The sequence below is a fragment of the Clarias gariepinus genome, chromosome 1 (assembly GCF_024256425.1).
Source record: "Clarias gariepinus isolate MV-2021 ecotype Netherlands chromosome 1, CGAR_prim_01v2, whole genome shotgun sequence".
In the NCBI taxonomy this organism is placed as follows: domain Eukaryota; kingdom Metazoa; phylum Chordata; class Actinopteri; order Siluriformes; family Clariidae; genus Clarias; species Clarias gariepinus.
Genome location: NC_071100.1, coordinates 4878562 through 4900683, shown reverse-complemented (window position 1 = coordinate 4900683; position 22122 = coordinate 4878562). Strand labels below are relative to the sequence as shown.

Genomic DNA, 22122 nt, shown 5'->3' with positions numbered 1-22122 from the left:
GGTGTACCCTGCCTCATGCCCTAAGTCTCCTGGGATATGCTCCAGGTCCCTGTGACCCTAAATACAGGATAAAGCAGTATAGACGTGAGAGTGTGAAGTGAGAGTGAGTGAGGTGACGTCTTAAGGCAAATGGTCCACTGGATTTTAGTTAGGGATATCAGGAGTATCAACAGGGTGTAACTGATCTTAACGCATGATATTAGAACAGAACCGCACTCTGTTTCATTATTAATCTGTACATCATACCCGCTCCTGATGGACGATGAAGGTGATGTCGTCACCAGGCGCCACTGTAAGCATCTGGCCCTTGATGCCCAGTTGTAGGCCACTGGGCGGCATTAAAGGGCAGGCGTGCTCCTTTCCGATGTCTTCTTTATTGATTCCGCCTTCACACATGTTGGAGATGAGCTTACGGTAACTGTGAAACACGCGCACACACACACACATACAAACATTGAAGAAACACACAGAATAAGTAACACGCACCTAATTTATTTCCTCATTAATATGCACTATAGTGGCTGACACTGTGACATTCACATATACAGTAGAACAAACTTCAGGTAAGTGTGTGTGTGTGCGTGTGTGTGTGTGTGTGTGTCTTACCCTGTACTGCTTTTGTAGGTGTGTCCCAAATTGCAGTTTTCAGGCGGAGTTTCAGGATCGTGCCAGAAGTCGTGGTAACAGCGATCACCCTCCACCTTCGGGCTGCGCTCAAACCCATAATCACTACACACAGACACACACAAACACACTTTGCATTGCAATTTCCAAAATTGAAGGTGTGACCAACTAGAGTACATCTAGGACTAGTTTAAATACAGTTTATAACTGTTAATTAGCTGAAATAGGGTTTATGGAACAAACTGAAAAAGCCAAAGCGGGCTGAAAAGTGCTGAGGCAGAAGCTTAGCTCAGTACCAGCTGAAGTCTTTCTCGGTGCACTGACAGGGTTTAGCAGACAGCGCAGACGTGTAACTCTTCCCTTTAACGCAGAGAGACCACTCCTTCCTTCTTCTGTACGATTGCTCCTGGCCCATGATGCAACGAGCTCCCTGTGGAGAAGTAAGTAACAACAACCTTCAGACAGGTAGTAGACAGATAAATCGCTAAAGAGGACGGTAAAACGACTGGGAAATGAGGAAAAGATAAACTGATGGATCAACAGACCAATTAACACAAGAAGTAAAAGAGAGTGACATGCAGACAGATGAATAAAAAGGTACAGATATACAGTACAGGATAAGTGGACAGACAGACAAATGGACAGACAGACCAGTAAATAAGGAAAAGAAAATAAATACAGACAATTAATGAGGAATAAAAACAGGTAAATAGATACACAGACATACTAATAAACAGGGGTGGGGACAAGTAAACATAGAAACTAACAGAAAGTAGACGGGTAAGAATAAAGACTGACAGGTAAACTAGCACTAAACTAAGAAGCAGGTAAGTAAACAGAGCCACAGACAGGCAATGAAAGAGGCAGTGAGGTAAAAAGAAAGCCAGACAAAAAGATAGACAGGTAAAAATAATACAGATGGGTAAACAGAGAAAAAGACAAATAAACATAGAAGCAAACAGGTAAAAAATAAAGCACAGACAAATAACGATGATGCACAGCCAGGTAAACAAAGAGACAGACAGGTAAACATTGATGCATAGACAGGTAAACAACAATGCACAGACAGGTAAACAAAGAGACAGACAGGTAAACAGAGAGTAAGACAGGTAAACAGTGATGTACAGACAGGTAAACAAGGAGACAGACAGGTTAACAGAGAGTAAGACAGGTAAACAACAATGCACAGCCAGGTAAACAAAGAAACAGACAGGTAAACAGTGATGCATAGACAGGTAAACAAAGAAACAGACAGGTAAACAGTGATGCATAGACAGGTAAACAAAGAAACAGACAGGTAAACAGTGATGCATAGACAGGTAAACAACAATGCACAGCCAGGTAAACAAAGAGACAGAAAGGTAAACAGTGATGTATAGACAGGTAAACAACAATGCACAGACAGGTAAACAAAGAGACAGACAGGTAAACAGAGAGAAAGACAGGTAAACAGTGATGCACAGACAGGTAAACAAAGAGACAGACAGGGTAACAGAGAGTAAGACAGGTAAACAACAATGCACAGCCAGGTAAACAAAGAAACAGACAGGTAAACAGTGATGCATAGACAGGTAAACAAAGAAACAGACAGGTAAACAGTGATGCATAGACAGGTAAACAAAGAAACAGACAGGTAAACAGTGATGCATAGACAGGTAAACAACAATGCACAGCCAGGTAAACAAAGAGACAGAAAGGTAAACAGTGATGCATAGACAGGTAAACAACAATGTACAGACAGGTAAACAACAATGCATAGACAGGTAAACAACAATGCACAGCAGGGTAAACAAAGAGACAGACAGGTAAACAGTGATGCATAGACAGGTAAACAACAATGCACAGCAGAGTAAACAAAGAGACAGACAGGTAAACAGTGATGCATAGACAGGTAAACAACAATGCACAGACAGGTAAACAAAGAGGCAGACAGGTAAACAAAGAGAAAGACAGGTAAACAATTGTGCCCAAAAAACAATGATACACAGCGAGATAAACAGAGAGACAGGCAGGTACACAGAGACACAGATCGGTGTAAAGTACCTGTAGGTTAGTGAGTTTCCACGAGTCGTAGTCGTCCTCATTACACTGCTGGGGAAAAGACGGACGGAAATCCACCTTCACTAGCTCCCAGTCTGAGCGATAGCTAATGTGACCAAACACACTATGCACACACACACACACACACACACACACACACACACACACAAATAAATAATAAAATAAATACATCAAGCACAGAGCCCAGCCAACAGCACTACATAGTCTAGATCTGTGTTTCTCAGACTGTGAGCCAAAGAAATAAGCAGCCACATGATGGCGCTCTAGATTTATAGTTTAACTCTGAAATACAAACCAGGTTGAACAGAACATCTGTAAGTCTTCCCAAATAAAACCCAGACTGTTCAACAACAAAAAGGACTACAATTAACTAATTAGTATATGAAGAGCTTCTCCTCGGTGCTTATTCTCCTTTTTCAATGGTTTTGGGCTGAAGTTCAACACACCTCAACATGGACCTCAAGAGCCCAAGGCCATCTCTAATGGACAGGGGCAAATGTCCGACCTATACTGTACACGTGATTATAACTCATAAAGATGGAAAGTACGAGTATTTTACAATGTTTTGTTTAGTATAATGTACCTTAACCATATCCTCACGGCTTTAAAACTTTAATTTAATGAATTAATTTAAACAATTTTTAGAGCATGATCGAAAATTTACGTTATGGGCTAAAGGAAATATTCAATGGTTTGAAGATGTGGTTATGTTGATAACATTTTATCATTGCTAAAACCGGTTTATTTGTAATTATTATACCAACATTGAATAAAAAAGATAAATCAGAAGAATCTAAATAAAATGAATAAAAATGTGGTGCTCTAAATGACACATATATTTTTAGTCACGGAAGCAGTAGAGTAGAAATGCACTAGGAACCGTAGCGGAAGGCCAAAACATCTCTAAGCCAAAGTTTCTGGGCTTAAAATTCTCTCAAAATAACTGCTGAGGCTTTAGCCAAAACCTCACTTCACTGCACTCTGCGGAACTGGAAATAAAAAAAAAAAAGTTTTGTAATGCAAAAATATTTGGTAAAATATTCTTTAAAATTTTTTGGTCAAATATTAGTAAATATTCTTTAAGCTTCACCATATATATATATATAAAGACACCCCCCCCCCCCAACAAGACAAAGTTATCCACTCTACTGCTTCCACTCATGTTGTCTTCACAGCAATTCCCTCTGCCCTAAGGTTCCATTATCAGCTCGCGCTCCCGACCACTAACAATCGAAATCCAACATCAGATCCTTTCACACCTGTCATCAGGACATCATTCACACGTACACACATACACCTCACTGAACAAGACTTCCTGTCACTGGCCATTGTCCATGATGACCCCAATCAAGTCCTCCAGAAATCCCACAGTGGTGAAAATCACGAGTCTTATAGATAATTACAGTTTCCTCTTTTCAACTAATTCTGTGAAGCATGCTACACCATGTTGCATTTGAACCCAGAAAAACAATCATACACACAAGCTCTAGTTTAATCCGTCAGAGCTCAGTAGATAACTGATTGCTGCTTTGATCGCAGCAGATGTTGATTTGGTCCTTGAACCCTGCAGGTTTTAATGTGCTGCCTGTGTTCTCCAGAGTTGTTATATCTTCAAGATGGAAAAAAAAAAACAAAAATTTAAATACTAAAGGGATTCTATTCAAGAACAGGTGTGTACCTATCCGTGGACCTGTGTGAGTATCTGCCGAAAAAAGAGAAGAGTTGTGAGATAGAATGTTGGATGGATCTGAGGGACAGATGGAGGTGGTGAACATTTAGGTGGCAGCAAGATTCCTAATTATTTAGACTTTTTAGATAAATTGAGGTAAACGTGTAGGCAGGTCAGTACTGGTAGGTACAAAATAAGAAACATGAGCCGGGTTACAATGTACAACAGGTGAAAGTGTAGAAAGGACAGAAAGCTAGATGTCTTTTTAGGACGGGTGGAAGAGAAGATAATTTAGGGGTGTTAATCCCTTTAAATTGAAGGACAGAGATTTGCCTAGTGATTAAATGGAGGTAAGGGACAGATGGAAATAATGAGATTACAGATGGGGTTAAGGTGATGGGCAGACAGGTGGTGTTGAGAGCAGAGAAATGTTGGACAGACAAAGGGTTTTTTTCTAATAGACAAATAGATGATGAAGGACGGATGACTGAGGAATAATGACAGATGAAAGTGATGGTGATGGACAGACAGTTTCATCAGAACCAGAAAGACTTGACGCATGGATAGAGGATTTGACCTAAATTAAGGTGAGGGATGGGGATGACAGATGATGCTGCAGAAGATGGGATGACAGGTAGAATTGAGGATCAGGCAGAACTGAGGGACACATAATCATGATCTGATTACATTAACACTAATCGACAGACAGGTGTAAAACAAGACAGCTAAAATTAAGGGAGCTTGTGTCATCCAGGTGACCAAAACTAGAGTTTCAACAGGTCCAATATTTTGATGTCCACAGGGCCAAATGGAGGTGAAACAAAGGAAAAAAGATATTGGTAAGGTAGCCAGGCAGGTTTGTGTGAATAGCAGATCACCTTTAAGGACGGGTGGTGGTGGGGGACAAACTGGTATAAGTGAGGTTCCCATAGTGGGTACAATAAAGAGCACCAAATTTTTGGAACTAGAGAACAACTAAAAATAAGTAGAAAGAAATGTGATGGTTAGGCATTAAACTGGAGAATTAGGGACAGTTTGTAATAAAAGAAACCTGAAGGTATCTGTAACTTTGAGGAAGGGATAAGAAAATAAAACTGTCAATAATGGACAGGGTAAGGTGTAACCAGCTGCACCACTGGTTGATCTAAGGGTTGATGGTTGAAGGATGAAAGGCAACTCAATGAACTCGGAGGTAGATAGGAATGACGAACAAACAGGTAAAGCTTGGAGACAGTAGGCTATGAGGGACAGGTGAAAGACAGGTACAGGCAAGTAAGGAGCAGATGAAAGTGAACACAGATAAGGGATAAGGGTCGTGACTCACGTCATAACGAGCGTCTCATCTCCGGGTTCACTTAGTAAGCCGTCGACGAACACCGACGTGCTGGTGAAATTGTGAATGCTCCATGTACGTCCTTCATCCACACTGAACCTGCAGAGACATGACATCTTACAACACTGAGTTCCTTTAGAAACTAATTACAATCACGGTGTGCCAACTTCACTTCTCTGTCTTATATCATTAACTCACAGTGCTTAGATTATTGGCTTGTCCTCTTACATCATCGATCTTTGTTGTTTTACATCGTGGCACACAGACTTTTGTCATGAACTTCTGACATCTTTAGTTAACCTTTTCTGTTTGACTTGTGTAGCACGGTGGCTAGGTGGTTAGCACTGTTGACTCGTACCACCAGGGTTGGGGGTCAAATCTTGTCTCTGGTCTATGTGATTGTGGATTTTATATTCACCCTGTGGTTCCTGGGCTGATTGGCATTCCGAAATGTGCCTTATTGTTAGTCGGTTACCCTGTTATGAGTTCACGCTGGATATGTTTGTACATTTATAACCTGTTGTTTCTTTGTTTTTATTGTGAAGACTTGGGTTTTATGTCCATAAGTTTCAACATTTGTTCCTTTTTTTCCTTCTAAGTCTGATTTCTACAGGTATGTTACTCGTTTCTGGCTCGCCTGTTTTATCAAGGTTATACAGCAGATTATCGTAATTTGTAGTATTCTGAAAGAAGGTTGAACATCGAAAGTCCTAGATTGGATTAGTTTATGATGTGGATGCTTCAGTAAAAAATATCAGTGATAGAAATCTTGTATCCAGACACCACAGGAAGAGTGAGTTTCGAGTAGGTTGGATTTTCTACCAATCCAGATGTTTGCATCATGTGATTATGTCATCACTCTCCATTCAAAACATGGCAACCAAATGGCCACTTTGGTGCAAAGAAGAGGTGCTGGCTCTTATTTCAAATTGGGGAGATGGAAGTTCCAGCAACACTATAGTCATTGGTGTGGAGCCCAGGGAGCTCAGGACACAAGGAAGGGTCCACCCTGAATGGATTCATCCCACGGCACAAGCACACACTACATACAATTTTCAAACACCATGACTTTTTGGACAGTGTAAAAATGAACAGAGTTCGCAAAGGAAACCAAACCCACCAAGCACGGGTGGAACAGACAAGCACCACACACACACACACACACAGACCAAAGGTTAGATTTGAACCCTCAACCCTAGAGGTAAGAGGTAACAAGGGTAAGCAATATCATCTTGAAGAGTGAAATATCATCTCCTTCATCATCATTGCCACATCAGACGCTGAGATCGAGACTGAGATGAGCTGATGGAGTCGTGAGTCGCTTTCTGCTTTCCTGCTCACCAGCGAGAGTTAAGAAAAGCAAGCCGTGACTCACATTCTCTCATGCTCTATATGCTAATTTCACTTCTTGTTTTTTTTGTCCTCTTACAGTCCCTTTGCGCTTTGTCATCCGTCACTCATGGCAATATGCTAAAAATATGTGAACACATGAACGGTGGCTTGGAGCTGCCACGCTGCATGTGTTAGAGGTTTTGCATATGCTCAGAACTTCAGTCGATCTTGGGGCTTTAATAAATCCGGGTTTTTACAATGACTTGTGTGTATGTTTTATTGTGTGTGTGCGTATGTGTGCATGTGTGTGTGTGTTAAAGCCTCCTGACGACTTAAGGGATTTTTTTCTTTTTCTTTTTTTTCAGGGGCGCTTCATCGTTTTTCTCCCTCTCAGCCCGGACAACACTTCATATCTGACAGCTCCTGAAGTCTCCTGAAATGACTAACAAGGGATAGAAAGACAGGGATCAAAAGCAAAAAGGGCGAACGAGGGATAAGAGAATGAAGAAAGAGCCTCTCGAGCGGATGACAAATTTACTCGAGAGGTTCTCTAGGGCCGAATGTGTGGAAGAAGGATAAGCGAGGATTCCCTCCATCGCTCTCTTGTTGCTCTCATCCTCATTCTCGCTTTCTCTCTCTCCTCTAATGGCACACATGATCTACGCCCTGAGAAAGCAAATCTCCCCTTTAATCTGTTCATCTAATTAATTTTTCTGCCACACCAACTAACGTTGGTGCGAGCTGCTTGAAAAGAGGACGTACTTGAGGATCTTTAACGGGATGGAGGTGTCCTTAATGGCCACGATGACGCCACCGTGATCCAGATACAGGATGTGGTGCTCCTCTTCGAACACCTGGGGAAATATTAACTCAGATTAATGTTCTTCCATGTTCAATAAATAAAAATATAAGTCCTTGTAAATGAGCTGTTGCTACGTTACAGCCGTCTGACTAATCCGAAATTCAATGGTGCATCATACATTTACACAACTCATTTCATTTCATTTCATTTCCTTCACTTGACAGCATGAGATGTTGAGAGCGCCAGTCAAACAGAAAGAAAAGGGAGGGATGGAGAGCAGGGCGGACTCAGCAGGAGCATTTATATTTGCGCAGCTAATCAAAGTTGCATACTGTAAATTGAAAATGAAAATTGAAATGGACGAGATTACAGAGGGGATAAAAGTGAATGAAGAAGTAAAAACGCTGATGCAGCAGGAATTAGAAAGTATAAGAAAGAGAGAGAAAGTGAGGCAAACACTGGACTCCCTCACTGACATGATTTTAGCCACCGACTCTTTTCCAAATGCATTGGAAGAGAGCGCCATTATTTATCTATGAGAGGCCGCGATTGGCCGGCATCACTCTAATTGAGAGATGACAAAGGAAGGCTGTCATTGGCTCCCCGAGAGCATATTGGACTGTGGCATTGTGGGTAAAGGAAAGTTTCTCCAACTTGGAAAGTTGTATCACTCCTGTGCGTTTTCATCACTTCTTCGAATAAACGTCCTCACCTGTCTCCAGGTCTTTCCGCAATCATTGGTGATGTACATCTCCTCTTTATATTCAACCAACTGAGAGCCGAGATTGCCTGAGAGAGAGAGAGAGAGAGAGATTGTTACAGTTCAGCTGAGTATATCTGCTTTTCAATTTATCTTGTTCAAAGTCAGAGTTAGTTTCTCCCCCTTTCACGTAATTAATAAACATGTAGGGTGAAAATGAGAAAAAGAGAGAGAGAGAGAGAGAGAGAGAGAGAGAAGCACAGAGAAAAAAGAGGACACCCGTTTAAGACAGGAAGCCGAGAGAACATGGCCAGGGGCGCCGCTTGACATCAAAGGCTCGATGTAGTGCAAAACTGGTGGAGCTGAACAAAATGTAATAATATTCCCGTGAAGCAACATATGCTGATGACGAGGAAGTGACAGATAGGGAAAAAAGTGAGATCGAGACAGAACGAGAGACAGAAAGAGAGAGAGAGGGAGATTTCAAGTGTTTTTAGTAACATTTATTACTGATAAACTCTTCATGTAAGCACTAGTTACTATTCATTATTCATCATGTAGACATTCAATAATTCAATAACTCACCATTTACTGTATATTTTCCTTAAAAACGTTCACAGATTTTATTAATCCGACTTAATATTAAGATTTATAGCTTTCTAACTCACTATGTTGACACAATAAAGAAAGGATGTTCTATCCAAATGTCCTCCGATTTCCCACCTGAAGAGAAGGCAATAAGAATAATTTGCTTCATCCTACACTGAAATATGAGACGGGTTCGGCTGTTTATCTTGGAAGCGCACGCCTGACTGCGGTCTAATTGAACGCCTCTCTTGAACAAATGACTGTAATCTGTGTGAACTTTTGTGTGTGTTTGTTTATAAAAGGGCTGTGCTTTCGGCACTGACCTGCACCCATGATGAGGCCGGGGGCGGAGTCTTTAGTGTGGACCGTCCCAGAGACGTATGGGTTATCTGCCCATCTCAGGTGGAGGTGAAGATGACAGTCTGGCTGTGGTGAGAGAGCAAGAAAGAGAGAGAGAGAGAGAGAGAGATTGTGTCATTTTTTACTACAGTATGTGATGTTTATTTCTCTCCACCTGTTTCTGTTTCATTTTTTTTCATACTGTGTATTAAATTGCCTTATACATTGATTCAACTTTCATTTAACTGCTTTGACAACACTGAACATTTCCATTTTCATGCACAAGACTAAAACAGCTGTTTCACACCGCCAGCCATATCTAACCTAGGAGATAAACACACAACACACACCATATGGATTCTCTTTTTCTTAAAAGAAAACAGATGGTGTTACAATCCAGCAATACTTCTAAAAGTATTTTCTTTCTTTTTTTTTAATTATTATTAAACGAGTGTTTAACAGAAGAGTGTGATCAGATTAAAGGTGTTAATGTAGAGGCCATCACTTTATTAAAGGGGAATCACATTAAAGATCCCCTCCTGGGCCCGGTTACACACACCAGACTGTGGTCATGCTGGGAGAACAAGACTTCATATCATGAACGGCTGTGTGTATAAGTGTGTGTGTGTGTGTGTGTGTGTGTGAGAGAGGGATAGAGAGAGAGAGACCCTTTCACCTATCATGCATTAATCTAAAAAGTCAGCTGTAATTAAGAATGAAGAAGAAATCTCCTTCTAACAAAGTGATTCAACAGAATGAGACAGTACCAGAAAAAAAATCCAGTTAGGCTCTGTCTATTACTGTAAAAAGGAGGCAGTCTCTTCAAAATCATTAACTACATACTGACATATTTTACACTAATATGGTAACAAGAAAAGACAAAAAAAAACATGCTAATTAAAACTATTTTGAACGAACATGTAACATGTCCATAATATCTCACTCACCCCAACCCACACCCACATAGACCTCAACATGATCCCACTCCATGGCTTTATACCTCACCAACACCCTTACCCAATCTACATACACATCAACACCATCCCTACCTCATTCCTTTATACCACACCAACATCCTTACCCAATCTACATACACATCAACACCATCCCTACCTTATTCCTTCATACCACACCAACATCTCTACCCTATCCACCAACACATCAAAATCATTCATATCTCATCCTTTATACCTTACCAACATCCTTACTCCATCTACATACACATCAACACCATCCCTACCTCATTCCTTTATACCACACCAACATCCTTACCCAATCTACATACACATCAACACCATCCCTACCTTATTCCTTCATACCACACCAACATCCTTACCCCTATCCACCAACACATTAACACCATCCTTACCTCATCCTTTATACCTTACCAACATCCTTACTCCATCTACATACACATCAACACCATCCCTACCTCATTCCTTTATACCTTACCAACATCCTTACCCAATCTACATACACATCAACACCACCCCTACCCTATTCCTTCATACCACACCAACATCCTTACCCCTATCCACCGACACATTAAAACCATTTATATCCTATTCCTTTATACCTCACCAGCATTCTTACCCCATCCTTACATCATTCCGTTATACCTAACCAGCATCCTTACCCTATCCACATACCACTATATACATCCATTGTCCCCAACTAATTATCATCTGACTTTATACCACTATTATCACCATCTGTATTAATCCCATCACCACTCCTTCTCCATGTGCTTCAATACCATTCCCATCCCATTGCCTTGTGTATGCCCTCTGCCTCCAAACCTTCATCCTCATCCCTCTGTGTACCATCACTTCTCACCCCATTTACCCATACCTATGTGCACCATCACCATCCCAGGCTCATTCACATCCCAACCCCATATATTAAACACTATCCCTAACATAATCCCTTAATATCTGCACTATCCTGAACACAATGGTGTACCCCCCAAACCAGCCCTTCCTCATCATCAGCAACAACAGATGTCCTCTTTAGTTGTACTTGAGTTGCCATCGTTACCATCACAGCAGAGTGATAATATTCATTTTATTAATGTTCTCACAGGAGTACTGGAAAGACTGCACTCAATGACTTTGCCACTGCAAAGATATTTTAATTTGGATCCCATTACTGTGAATACCTGCAGTACACAGCAGTGTTCCCGCTCCCTATTGCAGTGCAGCTCTCTAACTGACACAATCCCTAAGAAGTACATGCTAGACCTAGAAAAAGAGCCAAGAAAGGTATGAGAAAACTATCTGTAAAAAGGAAAGGATCATGTGTCAAGAACAGAGAAAGAGATGGAATGAGTCGATATCCATTGTATGTAAAATAAAGGACGTCATGGATCATTGTTATAAAAAGCCCGGTTCTTAAGACGGTTTTTCCAAGTCTCTTCGATTTGCGGAGGTAGCACAAGACCCCCGTTAACTCTCCACTACCCACAGTCCCATGCAATATGAGATGAGTCAACCTCCGTGCTGGGAGAGGTCATGCACAAGTTTCACCCTCGGGTATACAGTGAATTGCAGAGGACATATAAATACAGAGTTTAAAAATGCATTGTTTGATTGTATGCTAATGTGATGTTTGTGTGACATTTTGATTAGCTGAATCTTTTTATACAATGATAATTATGTAGCATTTAAATGGCAATCTTGATTAAAAACAAACGTACGTGAATGGCCACTGATTAGCATTATGTAAATTTTAGCATGCTGGAAGCTTCTGTTCTTTGTTAAAGTGTTTGGGCATGTTGCTAACAAACAAGAGCGTGAATGGATTAAATTAGCCATATACAAATACCATGCTAATTGGTGGATACTAGCCTTCATTTATTGTTTGCTCAGACACTGTTTTTAAACATGGTTTGGGCTTTGCAGATTTGATAGAAGCAGTGATGTGTAAATTATTGCAAACTGTGATCCGTCTCACAATAGTCATGTGGGCCCATGTTTGGCAAGAGATGTAATGAAGCAATGATAGCAAGCTTTTGGTAAAAAACAGATTTGCATTTCTTTTTTTATTACAAAATGACATATTTTTGTATTTCTTTATTGTCCTACCAGGAATGGTAAAATTTTTGGCAGCATATAAAAACAACCATTAACAACGATGTGCACGGTAGTGTAGTGGTTAGCAATATTGCCGTGCACCTCCAGGGTCCGGGTTCGATTCCCGTCTCTGTGTGCATGGAGTTTGCTTGTTCTCCCCGTGCTTGGTGGGTTCCCTCCGGCTATTCCGGTTTCCCCCCACAGTCCAAAGATATGCATGTTAGGCTAACTGGTGTTCTCAAATTGCCCATAGTATGTGTGTGTGCCCTGCGATGGATTGGCACCCTGTCCTCATGCCCTAAGCCTCCTGAGGTAGGCTCTAGGTCCCTGCGACCCTGGATAAAGTGGTATAGAAGGTGAATGAGTAAGAACGATGTGTTTTACTTGTGATTGTGCATGCAGTGTTCATTTAATCAAAAGTGCCTAAGATTTAACTATAAAGCTTAGCTTATTGTTAAAGATTCATTATACCAATGTTAAAAGTGCAACAGGTAGGTACCTTTATGTCAGACGGTGCAACATAAGTTTTCACAAGCTGCTACGCATGTTCAGTTAAATTAAGCTAAGCCTTTTTTCAACACCTTAATGCACCGTGAAATTCTTTATTCAGTGCATATCTCGGCTTTGCTAATAGGCTGGTAGAAGACCAGAGCGCAGGGTCAGCTATTATACAGCAACCCTGGGGCAAAGAGGGTTAAGGGCCCAACAGCAGCAACCTAATCAATACATCTGGATCCTGAGAATGGTTCCACTTAGAAACCATGAGTATGACTTTTTAAAACACTTTTCATACAGTATAAATAGCTTATGACTGCTCATGAAACTTTTAGACCTGAACAATTTTGCGCCAAAGTCTCCATCAGTGAGCAGCTGGTGACCTCAATATAGTGGACTTTATGTTAACTAAAACACATTGCCTGTTACACAATTACACTTCCTACTGTATAGCACACATATATAGAGAGGATATTCAATATTAATCCAAACTAATCTGGTTCCTCTTAAGGATTCTTCCTCATGTCATCACCACCTTTTTGTTCTATTAAAAGATAAACGTTGATCGTTTTAGATTTAAGAATATTTCACTTTTTTTTTTATCAGAGTATGAAACATAATTCATTCAGAAAGATGTTGAGAAAGTTTATGAGGATGGATTATTATCTGGTACAACACAAAGTCAAATAAATTGAAGGAAACAGAAATAAGAAGCGCCGCACCAATAATGAATAAGCGTGCATAAGCTAAGAAGAATTTGTAGAGCGATTTCTACCTGTTTGCAGTTCACTGGTTTGCCGTTCATGTCGGCGATGGGCGGAGTTAGCAGCTCCCAGTCCTGTCCTTTATTATACGTGATGAGAGTCCTGACTTTGCCATCTACTTTCTGATTGGCCAAGAAGACGCCTTTGATCCCACGTACCTGCGAAGGTTTAAAAAAAAGAAATGAACAGGATCAGAACCAGGTGAAAGAATGCCGGTGTTCAGTGCATTCTGTAATTACTGTAATCTGACAGCATAGTCGAGGATACCGAAGGACACTCATGTGTAATGAATAATGCAATCCCCCCCCTCTCATGATATTCATAAAGTATGCACGTAATTAAGCCAAACAAGTATGTATCTGTCTATCAACCCACACACACAGTGTGTTTACAGCTTATTTCCAAGGGTTTTGGTCTTGTTCCTGACCTCCAGCACATCGATGATGACGTTCTCCTCGGGCTGTTTGGTGCTGCGCACGTTCTCCAACAAGACAGAGTAATAAACACCCTGCTGGTCTGACGCGTACAGGTTGTACGTGTCCGTCTGGTACCATTCCTGCAGGGCCAGCAGCACCTGGTTCTCGTCCGTGCTCACGATCTGTACATCCTACAGAGGAAGAGAGGAAAATCATCAACGTAATGTTGTTCTTAGCATGTTTACGTCATGGATATACAGTATCTCTTCTGTCATTCGTCATGGAAATGATTTCCGTGTCTCCATTAGCATTTAAAGACTATATCATCCAGGAAGGGCTTGACAGCGTCTTTTAGAACCGGCATGACACGAGGTGTGTTTATACAAATTTACATAATCTGCCATCACATTGCCTTGACAGAGTATCGTAAAAAAAAAAAAAAAAAAAAAACGGCCTACTACTTGAACAGTGTCCTCAAAGAAAGACCATCATTCTAAAGGCTTCCATGACAATAAGATCATATAAGCATCGCCTCTTCATACTCATGCGAACCAGGCTCGGTTTAAGACATCACCGTTAAATGACACCATGTAAGGAGCATCGACATATACTGTAGCATGACATCATCCTCAAATAGCACCATCATCATAATTGTGTCCACATAAGATGAGGTCATTGTATAGGCATTGATTCACATTGATTTTTTTTTTTTAAGACCTTACCGCACCCTGTCATAACAGCATCCCATGATAATGACATCACCATTGGTTTTCATCGTACCCTTTTTTAAAGCAACCTGAAATCATCACAGTCTGCTTCATGTTTGATGACATCATCATGACAGCGTCTGACCCCATTTTAACAGCACCTATAAGGTTGTCAATTCATGATGTTCTTAGAAGTTCCTGTATGACCACATCATGACAACGGGTTCTGGCATCATCCAGGCAGTGTGTCTCATTACAGTGATCTCACTAGCCTATGTGTGTGTGTGTGTGTGTGTGTGTGTGTGTGAATGTGTGTGAAATTTACGACTCTTGTTCTTGGTGTTGAAAACATTTCTGCAAACATGTTTTATTTAGGCCTGAAAGACAGTGAGTTTCTTTCGCATCAGCACTGCTACACACACACACACACACACACACACACACACACACACTTTACCTCTCCATGGGAAAAGTGTGGACATTCACAAAACTGTTGATGTGACCGAATCAGACACACTGATCCTCACACTGTGTAGCCATAGAAACAGTAAGTCCACAAAACACACACACACACACACATGCATGCAATGGTGCAGAGTAACTATTAGCTCTAAAAATGAACGCAGTAATTAGGAGATGCCCCCGCTTGGTGTTGGAACACATTGCATGTGCGCTGGAAACAAACGAGGAGATGAGAAAATCACCATTTGCATATATTTTTTTAAAGCTCTAACATGTTTCCTCCTTCAACACTAAGAACAACTTTTAATCTTAATTATAAGGTTTACTGGTTTTATATATGTAGCACTTTGCCAATCTGCCTTGACCAGTTGCTGTGATGCCCACCTTATTTCAGAAATGATACTGAATATTTTCAGTAATTCGCTGTGTCCCTTCAAAAAAAATGGCGTAACAAAAGTAAAAATATATTTGGACATCGGCAAAAAAAAAAAAAAAAAAAAACTTCCACTGGGACTGCCATAATGCGTGGCTGGCATTACACGCTTGGCCCAGGGATTAACATGCACATCACTAGACTATGCTTAGGAGATGAATATGCATCATGTGTACAAGGGTGAGGCCGAAATTACCCTATCATTATAATAATTATTCCCTCATTAAAGTTTTTTCACGAATGCACCGCTGTCTTCACTTCTTCATCAGAAGTGAATTTTCGTTCTCATAGTTCTGCTTTCAGGGGACCAAACCGGTGAAAGTCTGATGGAGTGACATCAGGACTATAGGAAGGACCTCAGAGGGTCAACCTGCATCGGCAGATGAATTTGTGTCTCGTCTCCGGTAATGATTCTCTTTAGGAAACTTTCCAAAGCGATCACCCTTAATAAGTGGTTTCAGCACCAGGTACACCGGGTACACCCTCAAATCACTGCACGCTGCTTCTCTTTCACGCAGATCACAAATGCTGCGTCCATTTTTGCTCACACCACAGTTGTGGAAATAAACTGATGTAACATGTTCACATCACACACACCTGCACAGCAGTGACTGGGGAGACTTTAAATGGAAAGCACTGATTAAACAACAGGGGTTTTAATATAACCGGAGCACAGATAATGTTTTACTTACCCTCAATAAGAAATGTTTAGCTACTGTATATACACTGTTACGCGATGAGGGGTATAACATATATATAATCCTCATAATCTCCTCATAAGGCGAGTGACATCAGTGTAGGATCACCAGATACCTGCATCACATAGATACGTACTGTATAGATCACAGCTGCTTGTTATACAGGTTTATAACTTAGAATGTGAGAATTCTTTTGGTAAATCTGAAGGCCTTTGATGATGCTGATGAAAAATGTAAATGCCGTGCAATACTATTATAGACATTCTTCGTACATTTATACAGAAGTAGACACACTCTCACAAACGTGTGTATGTCTATATACATGTATGCATATATATATATATATATATATATATATATATATATATATATATATATATATTCATTTATATATATATATATATATATATATATATATATATATATTCATTTATATATATATATATATATATATATATATATATATATATATATATAATTATATAAATAAATAATTTACAAAAATTATATATATATATATATATATATATATATATATATATATATAATATTTTTTAATAATAATAATAATAATTATAATAATAATAATACTTGCACAATATTAATATAACTGTATTATTCATATGTATATTTATTCTGTATATTTATTCATATATATATATTATTCAATAGTAGTGAATAATATATATATATATGAATAAATATACAGAATTAATAATACTATTATAATAATTTATAATATAAATACTATTGCTTGTACATGAGAATTTCCCTCTCATGTACCGTACCAGTGTACCAGTAACGTGATGTGACAATAAAAGTGATTTGATTTGATAGATTATCGCCAAATGTAGGACCGAGTATCGTTTCATCCACAGTTCAAACACTCAGGAGTGAAAATAAGAGTGCTGTTTTAATTAACCTAGTGTAAATTGTTTTGTCATTGTTTTAATGTGTTGTATTGCACTGCTCCTCTAACTTTGGACTGAAATGACTGCAGGTTAGGCGGGCATGGTGTCCTCATGGTTAGCACTGTCGCCTTGCACCTCCAGGTCCTGGGTTCGATTCCCGCCTCAGGGTCAGTGTGCGTGTTCTCCCTGTGCTTGGTGGGTTTCCTCTGGGTACTCCTTCCACAGTTTAAAGACATGCAGATTAGGATGATTGGCGTCCCCAAATTGCCTGTAGTGTGTAAGTGTGTGTGTGTGTGTGTGTGTGTGTACCCTGCGATGGATTGGCGCTCTGCCTAGGGTGTACCCTGCCTCATGCCCTAAGTCTCCTGGGATAGGCTCCAAGCCCCGCCTCATCCCTGTATACTGGATAAAGCAGTATAGACAATGGGTGAGTGAGTGACTTCATGTTGTGCGTAACATTAGAAAGAAATGTTCTCACAGTGATGGACAGCTAGAGAAAATACACAATATACTGTAAGGAATGGCAAAAAAGAGATGCGCAGTGAGCTTAGTCTATGTGATTAGTCTGTTGCTGTACATTACTTTTTTTTACAGGAACATATTATCATAACTACTCTGCCATAGTTTACATGTTGCAGTGCTATATTTCATCATTTTATTGTATTTGTTTTTCAAATGAATATAATATGTGCATAGAAGGAACACTGACACTTTGTCCTTTTCTATCATGAATTATTGTTTACAGCACAATAAATATCTCAGTTCTTTTGCTTATACATTTTATGAATTGATATTTTTCACCTTGACTGACTTATGCCCTGAAACCCTTCGACCACATCACTAAAGGCTGGGATTAGCATGTGATTGTGTGACAGTTTGGTTTGGTGCCACTGAATAAGAGGGTGACGGAAATATTACATTTTGCAATAAGACCTAAGTTTAGTGGAAGGAAAAAAATATATACTATGTTATGCTGCAGCATAGGGAACATTTAGAGACTTGAGAAGTCATGGGAAGTGCAAGTTGGATGGATGGATGGATGGATGGATGGATGGATGGATGGATGGATAGATAGATAGATAGATAGATAGATAGATATTAAGTTAAAGCTTGGGAGTAAATAAATCTCTTTGTCTTTTTTTCAGGATATTTTCTGAGCCAGTGAGCCGTGAAGGAGAAGAGAAGGGGAAAGTGAAGCGTTTAATATGCAACAACTGCACATCTCGAGGATATAAAAAAAAAAAACAGCAAACAAACAGGCGCGTCGGTGGCGACGCGTTCATCCATAACGGTAAAAACAGGCCATCGGGGAGATGGGAGATGGCACCCTGCGATTGCTCGTGCATTTTTCAAAACCTTCTCAATTATTCACGGTGGAAAATGTAGGCTTGCTGACAGACTCTCTCTCTCTCTCTCTCTCGCAGGGAAATGGCTTACATTTGACCCATCTGCTCAGTCAAGTGATAAGTGAAGGAACAGCTAAAGCCTAGGAGGTAGAGGAGAAGAATAATCCGCCTTTCCTTTGGAGGAGTATCTCACTCCAAACACAATAACTTTAACACAAAAACAAATACAAAGAAATTGAGTTATTCCTTTTACAAAACCCAAAGCTAAACAGACAGAACCTGATCCAATGCGCAAAGTGATTGTGAATAGTTTGGTCCATGCCCAGTTGGGGTTTAAACCCGAATACAGGTGGAGATATAAACAAAAAAGGTGATATGCCAACTACTGCTGTGTGTGATGCCTTGTGGGTAATCAGTAGCCATTCCTATAGAGTGTAACCCTAATGTTCCCGGAACAGACCACACAGGTTCTAATGCCTGAGGTCATGGGGTCACCTAAGGTCATCAGTCTGGGTATAAAATGATAGCAGACCATGGCCACTGGCTTTTAGTCACATAGTAGTAACATAACAGCTCGTTAATGAGCAATAATGAATAAACCAAAAGAGATTGAGCAAAAGCAGTATTCTCCCTTCGCAATTCCCCTTTGACCTTAACCACAATCAATGCTATTCAATTACACACACACACACACATGCTCACATATCCCAATATATCTACCAACACAACACTACACCATCCCATTCATGCAACTCATTATATATAGTCTCCCTCCATTCGTCCCTCAATACATTCCTCCATATATTTTGCCATACAGTGTGTTCCTGCATGCATCTGCCAAACATCACCCATTCAAACCTCTTGGTACATACAGTACTGTGCAAAAGTCTTGAGCCCCCCTCATCTCTCCGCTCATATCAAATGAAATGAAATGATGTAGATTAAATGAAGGAGGCATTGTGGTTAGCACTGTTCTCCCAGTGCGTAGTGGGTTTCCTCTGGGTACTCTGGTTTCCTCCTTCCATCCAAAGACATGCAGATTAGGATAGGCGTTCTCAAATAGAGTGGGAATGAACATGTGTGTATGTGTATGTGTGTGCGCCCTGTGACGGATCGGCACCCCTGTTTAGGATGTACCCCACCTCTACCTCATTTCCACTACACTGGTGCTGGTGCCAGGTGCCGCATTTACACTAGACAGGAGCTCAGCGGGAGCTGCATGATAATACGTCACAGGCCACGCCCACTAAACAGAAACGAACATGGCCGAAGTCAGTTTACTGGTTATTCTCCAAACTATGAAAATGTATTTCAGTATCCAAAGGCAGCTAAATTTTTTGCAGCTCCACCGCTGCCACTTTTACACAGCCCCTTCCTTTTGTCCCTGTAGTGTTTCTTCAGTTTTTTTTAGCTTATACACTATTTGGTCGGTTGTTCGTGTGAAGCCTGCGACTTTTAGTTCTTCTCTCATTTCCTCATACACGTTTTTTAAGCACTTTCCAATTTCTACTGAATTCCGGCGGATGTCCAAATTGCTAAAAGCGCTTTTGTTTTGTCCGCGCACCTCATTAACATACCTTGTGTCTCCACCATTGTTTTTTTACGCTCCCTATAACTCCGCCCACCGCTCGTGACGTCACGGGTTCTCGCGACTAGACCAGCAGAGTTTAGGGGCCGGTTCGGGGGCTTATTTTAGGGCACCGGCACCAATTTTTTTCTGTGAAAAAGCACGGCACTGGTTCCAAAATGGTGAACTGGCACGGAACCGGCAGTGGAAAAGGGGTACTTGTGCCCTAAGTCCTCTGGGATAGGATCCAGGCCCCTCCGCGACCCTTTATACAGGATAAAGCGGTATAGACGATGAGTAAGTGAAATTTAATGAAAGAAACAGGAAATAATGTTTGACTCCAACAGGCTGCAAAGTGCCAGAAGATACAAATTATAAATTGGTTGATTATCTAACAACCTTAGCAGCAGCCTCATTCCCCCCCTCATCTGTTTCAACCATTTAGCATTTAGCATCAGCAGTATACTAATCACCTGGCCTGATCACCTGGTTTCTCACTGGATCATGCATTTAATTGCATTTCATTACTGAATGATTCACGGTTCACTAATCCTCAAGGCTACATAAAAAAATATGAATTTTTTGGAACCAAACTATGAAGAAATCGGGGAGGGGGCTTAAAACTTTTGCACAGCACTGTGAATCATCATTGCATCCCTCTGTGCAGTAAGAGTACCTTGGGTAGGCTGAACTTGGGCAAGCGCATCTGCACAAACTCGTTCCTGCGATATGACACAAAGCACTTGGTCCGGTTAGCCTTGGTGACCTGGTTTTAAAGAGAGAGAGAGAGAGAGAGAGAGAGAGAGAAAGAATTTATTACTTTCCACTAAATCAGTCCTTGTTTCGTCCATTTATTTATTCAATACTTTGTTCATTCATTCACATTTGGATCCGTAGAATCTCCTTAAAAACCCATTTATTTCCTCGTCTGCGTGTTTACTCACACACTAGCTATACCATGCACACCGACCTGATGCGGCTTTACCTTCACAAACACGTAGTCGTTCTGCACCGAGAGGGAATTGTGGTCGATTTTACCCAGGAACTGAGCCGTCACCATCTTATCCGAGCAGTTTTGTATTAGACACGTCACATACAGGTAACCTACACACACACACACACACACACCGCAGAACAGAAAGTTTGACTTAATACTGTACTTCAAAAAGAAATGCACACTGCGCATAAACAGTTGTGTTAGTGAATATGTGAGTGTGTGTGTGTGTGTGTGTGTGTGTGCGTGTGTGTGTTTGCCAGACCATCTCTTTGGTTCATTAATTCGATGTCAGGAAATTAATTGTGGACTGTAAAGGAGCTGCAGTATTGAATTTTGAATTTCACTCAGTAGCTGCATCAGCACTGTTCCCTCTCCCTCTCTCCCACACACACACACACACACACACACACACACACACAGTGAAAACCTGTGACGCGGAACATGATTGAAGGGTAAGTAGAGCCTGGCCGTGATTGGTCGGACGTTGCTAGTACCCACTGCTGGTGGTGTCTCTCGGCCTTACACTCCAGGGCTCCGCAGAGACCGAAGTTTCTCCTCAGAGCTGATATTTTATTAAAGCTGCCAGAATGTGAGGAAAAACTTCATAAAATATTACATACACTGGGCTGAATTTTAGATCACCGACCACGCCCTGGGCCTGGAGCATACCTCCCTGCTGCTGCCAGCTATAAGAAACTTTCCAGTGCAACCGACATGTAAAAAATAATGTGGAGTTTTTGTCAGGAATTTTATGTGTGTGTGTGTGTGTGTGTGGGTGGGTGTTGTTATTGAATTCTGGATGCGGAT

The 22122-nt window shown here is 40.7% G+C and overlaps 1 protein-coding gene across 1 annotated transcript in view; it reads right to left on the bottom strand.

Annotated features, from left to right (window-relative positions):
• The window catches only part of sorcs2 (sortilin-related VPS10 domain containing receptor 2), a 202326-nt gene that overhangs the window by 10055 nt on the left and 170149 nt on the right, over positions 1-22122 (bottom strand). Inside the window, exons 7-18 of the mRNA XM_053492878.1 lie at positions 21304-21422; positions 20995-21084; positions 14206-14385; positions 13790-13936; positions 9433-9535; positions 8534-8610; positions 7782-7873; positions 5679-5786; positions 2668-2788; positions 921-1054; positions 607-729; positions 247-418 (exon numbers count right to left, since the gene is read on the bottom strand). Of these exons, the coding sequence (XP_053348853.1) occupies positions 247-418; positions 607-729; positions 921-1054; positions 2668-2788; positions 5679-5786; positions 7782-7873; positions 8534-8610; positions 9433-9535; positions 13790-13936; positions 14206-14385; positions 20995-21084; positions 21304-21422 (1466 nt within the window). The remainder of the gene's footprint in view (positions 1-246; positions 419-606; positions 730-920; positions 1055-2667; positions 2789-5678; positions 5787-7781; positions 7874-8533; positions 8611-9432; positions 9536-13789; positions 13937-14205; positions 14386-20994; positions 21085-21303; positions 21423-22122) is intronic.